The sequence below is a fragment of the Plecotus auritus genome (genome assembly GCF_963455305.1).
Source record: "Plecotus auritus genome assembly, chromosome: 10".
In the NCBI taxonomy this organism is placed as follows: Eukaryota; Metazoa; Chordata; class Mammalia; order Chiroptera; family Vespertilionidae; genus Plecotus; species Plecotus auritus.
In genome coordinates, this window is record NC_137785.1 from 2,299,715 (window position 1) to 2,310,676 (window position 10,962).

At 49.5% G+C, this 10,962-nt stretch overlaps 1 protein-coding gene across 1 annotated transcript; it reads right to left on the bottom strand.

The window, feature by feature from the left end:
* Positions 1–346: 346 nt before the first annotated feature.
* LOC308234854 (uncharacterized protein) lies at positions 347–8,247 on the bottom strand. Its single transcript, XM_080643264.1, has 3 exons — positions 8,209–8,247; positions 3,872–3,995; positions 347–2,350 (listed from the first exon to the last, which is right to left on the bottom strand). Exons 2-3 carry the CDS (start codon positions 3,990–3,992, stop codon positions 705–707), a joined length of 1,767 nt encoding a protein of 588 aa, XP_080499390.1. The 5' UTR covers positions 3,993–3,995; positions 8,209–8,247; the 3' UTR covers positions 347–704.
* Positions 8,248–10,962: the final 2,715 nt, after the last annotated feature.

Consider the following 10,962-nt stretch of genomic DNA (forward strand, 5'->3'; position numbering starts at 1 on the left):
TAAATGGAGGCAAAAGACCGTGAGCAGACATTATAACAAAGGAGATAAAGACCGTGTAAATAAATGCGTGAAGAGGTGCTCACCATCAAAAATTCTTAGGGAAACATTATTGAAACGAAAATGAGCTCACAGTATACACATTGCGGGCCTACTAGTTGAAAAAATTAACCATCAGATGTGCTGGCAGGTTCAGGGAAAAACTGGAATTTTCATTACTGTGGGTGGGTGGGAGGCAAAGGGAATGACCATTTGTGGTCACAGTTCGGCATATCTTACAATGTAAAACATTCACCGACACTGCAATAGTTTGGTAAGTAAAACATTACCTGTAGAAAGAACTGAACGCAAATATTCCCAGCAGATTTATTTATAAAACCTCAAATGTCAAAATAACCAAAGCCACAGACAGATCAGTAGACAAAGTGGTTATCCACAGAACACAATACTACTCAGCAATAAGAAAGATTACGTGATCACATAAAAAACGTTGGTGTTGAATCTCAAATTACCTGTGTAGAATGAAGAAAGCCAGTGTTTACCATTTATAAACCTTATACTTCCTATAAAATCGGGAAAAATAGGAGCTAATCTATTGTAAAAGAAGATACACTGACGTGGCATTTCTCCAGTATGACCTCAGTGGGGTCATGTGAGGGTACCCCTATGGTTGCAGGACTTCCCACAATCCTTACACTCCATGGCTTTTATAGAGTGTGAACTCTCTGGTGGTAAAGGAGGTGACTACTATACCTAAAAGTCTTCCCACATGCACTACACACGTAAGGTTTTTCTCCAGTGTGAACTCTCCGGTGCCGTGTCAAGGTAGAACTCTGTCTGAAGGACTTCCCACAATCACTACACGCATATGGCTTTTCTCCCGTGTGAACTCTCTGGTGCTCTGTGAGAATCGAGATTCGCCTGAATGACTTCCCACAATCACTACACTCATGTGGCTTCTCTCCAGTGTGAACTCTGTAGTGTTTATTGAGAGCAGTACTTTCAGTGAAGAACTTTCCACAATCGCTACACTCATATGGCTTTTCTCCAGTGTGAACTCTCTGGTGCTCTCTGAGATGGGAGATTTGCCTGAATGACTTGCCACAATCACTGCACTCATATGGCTTTTCTCCGGTGTGAACTCTGTGGTGTGTATTGAGAGCAGAGCTCACAGTGAAGAACTTCCCACAATCACTACACTCATAAGGCTTTTCTCCAGTGTGAACTCTCTGATGCACACTGAGAGCCGAGATTTGCTTGAACGACTTCCCACAATCGGTGCACTCATATGGCTTTTCTCCGGTGTGAACTCGGTGGTGTTTAGTGAGGATAGACCTTTGTATGAAGGACTTTCCACAAAGAGTACATTCATACGGCTTTTCTCCAGTGTGAACTCTCTGGTGTTGAATGAGAGTACTGCTCTCCCTGAAGAACTTCCCGCAATCAGTGCACTCGTAGGGCTTTTCTCCAGTGTGAATTCTGAGGTGTTTAATGAGGTGAGATCTTTTTCGGAAGGCCTTCCCACAAACAGTGCACTCATAGGTTTTTTCTCCAGCATGAACCCTCTGATGTTCAATGGCAGTAGAGGTTTGCCTGAATGACTTCCCAAGTTCACTACACTCATAAGACTTTTCTCCAGTGAGAACTCTGTCATGTTTGCTGAGGTTAGATCTCTGACTGAAGGACTTCTCACAATCACTATACTCATAGGGCTGTTCTCCAGTGTGAACTCTCTTATGTTGCATAAGGTTAAAAATGCCTCTAAAAACATTCCCACATTTGCTACACACATAATTCACTTCTTCAGAGCAGACACCCTGATGCTGAACAACTTTCTGGATGTGGCTGGCAGCTTTTTCACCTTCACCCCAATCATAATGACTATTTCCACTGAGAAATTCCAGCGAAATCTCACTGCCACTGTGTGGCTCCTCAGTGTTGAGAGGGACCTGGTGCTGGAGAAGCTCTGAGATGGCTGGGAAGTCTTCCCCAACCTCCCTACTGGTTGAAAGCACCCAAGATAAGTAGAAGCTGCACCTGGTCACAAACGAGGCCTTGTCCACAGCTTCTTTCCAGGGCTTCTCTCCACTGGCTTCCCTCTGCTGCTGATGAGGGTTTTCACTGAAACAGAAGTCTCTCACACATGCGTCACTGAAGAAGGCTTTCTGCTCAAAGTCTGCTGCTTGTGACTCAGTCAGGTGCAGAATGTCTTTGAACACAGAGAAACACCTCCCACAGAGATGGGTCCTCTGGGTTGCTGGATCTGTCTTAGAAGCACTAACCTGTGATTCCCCTTGTACAGATACACTCTGCTCAGAACAGGCCTCCGCATCATCCGTTTTATGCCAACAACCTGAAAACAGAAAAATGCTGAGGAAGTTAATGTTGAACGTGGTGACAGGGGAATGTCCCATTACAAAAGCGTGTTACATATAACACATGGGTTCTATGCAATTGCCTGAAAATAAAATATGTGCAACAAGGATTAATAAGAGGCTGCTGAGAAGTTCTGGGCCACGGAAGATCACAGAACAGGGAAGCCCTGACCAGAAATATGACTCAAATATGACAAGTACCACATGGAAGAGAAGCAGGATCTCCCAGCACACTCTTCTGCTAACAGCCTTCAGCAGGGCTCGTTTGCTGGTGACACGGGCAAGCTGTGCATAGACTGGTTACATCTTTTCCAAGTAAAATTCAATGAACGAGTAGCTGCTGTTGGACGACTACTGAGCAAGTGTGCACACCCATAACATATGTGAGGCACATGTTGGAGAATACTGCAGAGGGAGCAGCTCAGCCAAACAGGTGACATAAAAATGCCACCACAGCGATAGAAGCCAGGAGGCAGGAAGTCACAGATGAAATGACAAGTCAGCAAAGTGTCAACTATGGGAAAGCAAAGGTAGAAATGAGATGTGGCCTGTGGCACCTGCACCTAAACAATTGGACAAGAGCAGGTTCCTGGTGTGACCTGAGAAAAAGCCCTTATGTCATACCTAGCTCCTAGTTGCCACTTAGCAGGGCTAGGCTTCCTCCGAGACCATCTTGCATATTCACCCTGTGAACAAACCAGGGTTCTCAGTGTACTTTCTACTGTACAAATACGTACAACCTAAATATTCCGAGTACTGATGAAAGACAATGGAGGTGAGCAGCAAGCACGGGCTCAGAGCAGTTCAGTGTGCAATAATATTTAGGAAATCCCTAAACGGTGTGGCTCAGGGGATAGAGCGTCGGCCTGCGGACTCAAGGGTACCAGGTTCGATTCTGGTCAAGGGCATGTATCTTGGTTGCAGGCACATCCCCAGTGTGTGTGTGTGTAGGAGGCAGATGGTCAATGTTTCTCTCTCATTGATGTTTCTAACTCTCTATCCCTCTCCCTTACTCTCTGTAAAAAATCAATGAAATACATTTTTTTAAAATATAGTATTTAAGAAGGACATATTACAAACAACTGAAGTAGGGTCTTATAAGAACACTCCATGGTTCGTGATATGATCATAACCTGGCACAAGCGGTCGTAAAGAACCTTCAGCTAGAGAAGGGGGCAGAAGCAGAAGCCATGGATGTGGACAGTCACCCTCCCCCGGAGTTGAACAGCACCGTGGGACCCATGAAGCTGTCTGCAGGTTTCCTGATTCTCAGACATTAACTGCACTTTTTGAGGCAACGGGTCTTGGGGATGTTTGGTGAGTCCATTGCTCAGGGCTCTCCACACAGGTCACAACTGGCAGCCACGGCACATTGGACGAGAATGTGGGGGCATCAGCAAAGCCCATGGTCTGGCTTTGAGAGAGAGGAAGCTACAATGGGAGAACAAAGGAAGAGCAGACATCACCTCCAGACACTAGAACATATGAGAAGGTCTTACCTACAGATGAGACCAGTGCAAACACTTCCATCATCACATCGCAGTACAGAAGTCTCTGAGCCTCATCAAGGAGCCCCCAGTCCTCCTGAGAGAAGACAATGGCCACGTCCTCAAAGTTCATCTCCTGTCGTAAGGGGGACAGTTCAGTCCATGGTCAGCTTCTCTCCTAGGATTTTACGTTCATCATACACCCCACCATCCACAACCCTCCTCTTCCTCTACTACCTACATCAGAGTAGATACCGGGCCTTGGTCCCACCAAGGAAACCCTCTCCTTATGGTTCCTACTGATACTGTGTCTTCCCCAAACAATAAAGACCCATGAGCAGGGAGATTATACCTGAAACTGGGCCTCACATTAGGCCATAGGCCACAATGCCTCCTGTCAATAACAGTGGGTGTCACCAACAAGGACAGGAATAAATGTTGGCCATAAAGAGAGTGTGAGTGATTTGTCACTGGTCTTGTGAGGCAATATCCTTGTAGTCCCCAGATTGTCGTTGCAAGACACCAAAATCCATGCATTCACACTTCACTCTTTCAACCCCAAAACCAAGGTGCTGAGGCCATCACTTTGCACTACCCGCGGCACAGAATTATTGAACCACATTTCTCTCACACAGCTTCTTCTCAGAGGCACATCATCACACATAACACAAATAATGTCATCACCAGGACGGTGGTTTCCTAATCACCTTCTTTTCCAAAATTATAGTTCACCTCCTCTGTAACCTATTTCTCTCTTACCCTCTATCTTGTCCCTCTAGTGGAGATTTTCAACCCCGGGTGACCCGATGGATGCTACCTCATTCCTATTGATCACTGTAACAGCCCTCAACAACAGCAGGCAGGTGGGCACATATATGACACCGAAGCTCTGGACCAGGAATGTAGCATCACAACATACGCTCTTTTCTGGAATTACCCTAAAATTCACCCTATCATATTGTCCAGACACCACCAGAAATGGACTCAAGCTCCCTTCCCTCTTGTGTCAATGTCAGGGCCCTGCAGCCATGAATTCACATGCCCTCTCAAAGGGCACATCACTCTTTCCGCCACACCTCTCCCACCTGCACGCCCACACCCACCGCCCCCATAGCCATCTCCCTGGCCTTTTACTTATTACTCAGCATGTGTGGTCCACAGGATGCCTGGCCATTTCAGGATGGATGAAGTGCTACCCCCACTCTCAGAGTCCACACTCAGAGAGGCAGCCTTGAGTCCTGCCTGAAGGCCTCCCTCCCTGAAAGTTCTTCCTTAACTTCACCTATTGAGAACCACACCAGATCTCTGACATCCAGAGCCCACCTCTACAGGAGCTGCATTCACCAGTCACAGCCTTCCGCACTCCAGTCCCATCGCCTACGGCCCTCTACCACATGCTCAGTGAGTCTCTCCGATGACCACTCAAGCTTCTAATTTAATCCTGACTGCAACCCCCAGGCCACACCAAGGGTCACAGCAAAACCCTGGTGAGTGTTCAGAGAAGTAAATATGTACCAGCCCGAGTCTCCTCTTGTGAGAATTACTCTTTGGTCTCCAGTTCCTCTCACGTCCACTCATCTTTTAAAGATCCTGGCCGCTGGGAAACCATTATCCATCCCCGATATTCTACATGACCACTCTGTCCCTAAGCTGTGTTGTGACACCCAACTCCCCACAAATGGGCGCCCCAGCAGTAAACCCAGTCCTCAGACTCACACTGTCCCTCCTGCGCTACTGAGACCATTATTATCCTGACCATGATTCCCGGTATTAAAGTGATCTCCAGCCCTGGCTCATGTGTCTCGGTGGTTGAGCATCGACCCATGGACTGAGAGGTGGCAGGTTCCAGTCCTGGTCAGGGCACCTGCCTGGGTGGTGGGCTGGATCCCCAGTAGGGGTTGAGCAGGGGGCAACTGATCCTTGTTTTTTTCTCATAGAATTTTCTCTGTCTCACTCAATTCCTTCCTAAGTCTAAAATCAATTATATATATTAAAAGTATACCTTCTGGTTCCTGAAACAGATCACTCTTCAGTCCGAGCCTCTGCCCATTCTGGTCCCTATGCCTACTCATCTGCTCCCACATCTCCTCACACTGGTGGAGAAAACAGCTCCACTTCCTAAAGCCCTAGTCGTGGCCTCAGGACTCTGGGCTGATTGTCTGCCGGTCCCGGGGCAGGAAGAGGGGCTGCACAGCCCCAGGACCCCACTATCTCAGAGGCCACGATAGTATGAGGCCCTGACATCAGCCCCACAGCCCAGCCCCTCAGCGGCTCTGCACCTGCAGGAACCTGTGGGGACGGAAGGCCTGTGGAGGGCCTGGCACCCACCGCCAGGACCCAGGGGCTCAGGCTGCTCAGGGCCCTGGCCCAGCCCCGGGGCCGGTGACGCCCGCACCCCTCGGGGCTCAGGGTCCCTCTGTGGTTCCCACCGCCCACAGCCCCGTCCCCTGAGGAGGAAGGGACGCTCCTCCCGGAACCGCCTCTCCTCCCCTCTGTCGCCTTTAGACACAAACAGGCCTGGGCTCCCCACCTCCCGGCTCAGCCCCCCACGGCCTTCCCCGGGGCATCGCAGCCCGTCGCCCTCCTCCTCTCACCCCCTGCGTCCCCCACGGGCACTCACTGCTCTGGGCGCTGCCTTCTACTCTCCACCAGGTGGGCCGGACGCTGAGACTCAGTGAACACACCAGAGGTCAAAGTGAACGCCACGAGGAGGAAGCAGGAAGTCCCGCCTTAAGAGGATGAACAGACACTAGAATAGTCTTTCTCTCTGCTGATGTAGGCGCATTGCTTTCTGGGTAATGTAGTTTGGAGGCCATCCAATGACCTCGGTGAGTGAAGGTGCGGTGCTGCCAGTGGGGCTGGGGAAGGAGGAGGTGGGACCAGAGGCCTGGTGACCGGGGACAGACTGACATCTCCCGGGGGGGGGGGGGGGGGGGGGGGACGGGGAGAGACCCCCAAAGAACATATACATGGGGGAAATGGGAGACATGTGTAACACCATCAACAACAAAAAATACATTTAAAAATATTGTAGAAAGAATATAGGCCAGATGGCATGGGTGAGGGTTAAGCGTCAATCTATAAACCGGGAGGTCACTGTTCTATTCCTGGTCATGACACATAGGAATGGGAGCATTCCTTCATCGGCTAAATCCAAACCTTCGCGTCATCTCTGATTCTTCTCTCTCTCATCCAAAAATATTAGAAAATCCAGGTGGCCACACCTAAATCACTGATCCCAAATCCAACTGCTTCTTCCATCTGCAGGGCCACCATCATGGGGCAAATACTGTCACAGTCACCGAGACCATCACAGCAGCTTCCATCCTAGTCTTCCTACCACCGTCCTCACACCCATATTGTGCATCATGCTGCAGTCACAGGAGTCTAATGAGACCTGGGTCAGATCACCTGCCTCCACTGCTCCAATGACCCCAATGACCCCATCCCCAGCAGAACAGACACCCAAGTTGTCATAATGCTCTTCTAGCCCCAACTCCTGTCCCACTGTTACCAGCTCCTATTTTAAAAAATACATATACATCTGCTGGCTCCTGAATGAGCTCAGTCTTCACTCCAAGCCTCTGCACATTCTGGAACCTATTCATGGAAGGACCTATCCCATCCATTTCCAAAATCAAGGACCACTCCTATGACCCAAGACCTGGACTTCAGATTCTGGGCTCGGTGTCTCTTTAAGGTTCCCAAGTCCCAGGGCTAGAAGAGTGGCTGGACAGTCACGGACACCACTATCTCAGAGGCCACAAGAGTGTGAGGTGCTGGAATAAGATCCACCAACCAGTAACCCCAAAGCAATTCTGCACCTGCAGGAACCTGTGGGAACTAAAGGTCTGCTGAGAGTCTGGCACCCACCGCCAGGACCCAGGGGCTCAGGCTGCTCAGGGCCCTGGCCCAGGCCCAGGGCCGGGGGACCTGGAGATGCCTGCATCGCCTCAGGGATGAATTCTCAGTGCATGCTCTTGCCAGTTACATTATCTGTCAAAGTACTTCTCCTTCTTGTCCCCACCTGCCATCTTCTCCCTTCTAGTCTGTTCTTCCTCTGAGAATCTTTGGGAAATGTTTAGAACCCTACCTCAGATAATGACTTGGGGGGGGTGTGTTTTCACAGCCATCAATGGCCCCAGAGTCCTGAGAATGATCGTAAAAAATACGCACACAAATCTTTGCCTCATCTTTTTGTTGCCTTTAGACAGAAACGTGGCTTGGGTTACTCCAATGCTCCCAGCTCCGTCACTCCATCATGTCCTTAGATGGTGGAATTGCAGCCCGTCACCCTTCCCCCCGTCATGCCCTGCCACCCATGAGACTCACTGTTCTGATGCTGGGACCTGGGCTGTAGGACCTGACAGGTGCCTGCACCCGAGGATGGAGGGTTAAATGGGGTGACACTGAATTGAACTCTGCAAGCAGAGAGGAGTCTGGGAGACACAGAGGCCTCAATCCCGCCTATTGTGGCTCAACAAGCCTCAGACAGACCACTTCACAGCGGGGTGCTGCCTCTGACGCCTGGTCCCACTGGAGACCTGGCTCTCAAACTCTGTCTCTGTGAACACACCGCAGAGGTAACAATGACCACCAGGTTCAGACCACGGGAGTCCCGCCCTAAACCACGTCCGCCTGGATTGTGCACCTGTTCTGGGCTTTCATTGGCTAAACCCAGCCATGGTTAGGCGCATGGCCCTTTGGGTAATAGTGTATACTGTCTGAGGCCTTGTAGGTGGAATTAGGATCCCAGTCCGTCCCTGACCTTTGCAAATATTGGTGGTTGCGAACCCAAGTGGCACTGGGAAATGACCACTTTAGGTTTTGGAGGCTGGTTTCTGGGGAGTGTTGTCTGCAATGGATCTGATATTTGCACACATTTCAGATTCTGTGAAGCTCAGGATGCTCCTTGAGGTGAAAAGTATTATTTAACTTATTCCTGCAGACTACAATTTTAAACTTCTTTTAATGTGACTTTTAGAGAGAGAGGAAAAGACAAGGAGAGAGAAACACTTATCGGCTGCCTCCTGCTTGCCTCCCACCCACCCACTGGGCACTCAGCCAGGAAACCAGGCTTGTGCCCTCACCAATAATCAAACTCGCAACTTTTCTGTGCATGTGACAATGTTCAACCAGGTCACTCCAGCTCTGAGGTTTTAACATACAAAGATCACATTATGAAGAGAAAAAGCAGGCTGTGAGAGAATATATACAATCCTATCCCATTGGTTTTACTTATAACTAGAAGCCCGATGCACAAAGATTCGTGCAGGAATGGGCCTTCCTTCCCCTGGCTGCCGGCACCGCCTTAGCTGTGGCCCAGAGCCACCTTTCTGCCTTCCCACGCTGCCCAGAGGCCCGGAGCTGCTGCGGCGGTGTGGAACACCTGTGTATGCAAATTAACCCGCCATCTTTGTTGGGTTAATTTGCATACTCCTGATTGGCTGGTGGGCATCGCAAGGTACGGTCAATTTGCATCTTTCTCTTTTATTAGTGTAGATTAATTTTTATTTATTTTAGAGAGGAAGGGAGAGAGAGAGAGAGAAACCTCAATGATGAGAGATAATTATTGATCAGCTGCCTTCTGCATACCCCCTACTGGGGATCAAGCGCAGAGCCCACACATGAGACCTCAAATGGAATTGAACCTGGGACCTTTCAGTCCACAGGCCAACACTTTATCCACTGAGCCAGACCAGCTAGGGCCCTACTGGTCTTAAAACGAAATCTGAAAGAATACAAAGGACAAAAGGGTAACATTTCCTACATTGTGTGGATGTCTGTGGTCAGTACCCATTGTGAAGCTATGGAGCTAAGAGTTACCGAATGTTCACTACAGGTGCCAGGCACAGATTCAACGCTTTACCTACATTATTATTTCATTTAACCCTCTCCGCAACCTGAGATGGTTTCACCATCCACTTTATGGAGAGAAAATTCAGGCTCAAAGATTCAAAGTAAATTTCCTGATTATAGAGTTAATAAAAGGAAAGGCTGGAAGTCAAACCCAGGTGTCTCCAACAACAGAGCTCTGGCTTCTAATGTTTGGCTCTGCTGCCTCCTAGAGGGTAGAATAGGGGATGGGTGCCCATTAGGTCAGATGTTATTGTGGGTACTGAGCAGCCCCAAAGCTTTAGTGGCTTAAAGAGGTATCTTTCTTGTTCACAGCACATGAACACCCTGGTTCTCCTGGAATCAGGATAAAGGAGCAGCCAACATGTAGGTTCCTGCTGGGTGTTATCAGAGATGGACAGAGAGGGCGGCCCGTCTCACTGGTCCCAGACTCTTCTGTTAGAGGTGACAGGCTTCACTCCCACCACATTTCATTGGTCAAATCACATCAAAGGACTGCAGCCAACGTCATGGGGTCAGCAGGAGAACCTCGCAGACTTGACGGGCCCCATTAAGGCCACCACAAAGTGACATCTTCAGGGGCTGACCAGGGGCAATGAGAGGAGTGGGGGTTGGTAGGAAATGGCAGTGGAAGTCAGTCAGGATGGGTCCCTTTCTCCTCCTCCAGGTGGACTTTGTCCTCAAGCCGCCCTAAATGGTAACTGGCAAGATTCCAAGGGGTGAACTTCCGACAACGGAGTTTGGTCAGATGGCATTGGCAGCAAACTCCTGCTTGCCTCCCACACACCCACTGGACATTCAGCCAGGAAACCAGGCTTGTGCCCTCACCAATAATCGAACTGGCAACCTTTCTAAGCATGAGATGATGCTCAACCAGCTGAAGCTAAGGAGCTAAGGGTTACTGAATGTTGCGTGTGACCTGGGTAAATCCCTGGCTGCCTCGGTTCCCCCACTGTGGTGGGGCTGAAGACCCGCATGTTAAGTGTGTTGACTGGGAAGATCCAGGACTGCAAGCATCCAGCATCTAAGTAATTTACATCAACAGCAGTCACTACCCTGCCTCCGAGGCTCTGTACCTTCTGCATGGCCAAGGTGAGTGCCCCAGCAGGTGGGGCTGATGGTAAACATTCCGCCATCAACACCCATGGTGACCCTGTGGTTTCCATTCATTCTGCACAGGAACCTGTGCTAAATGCGGTCCCTCCAGATATTCCCTCGTCGCCATTGGAGGGAAGTGGGCACAATTC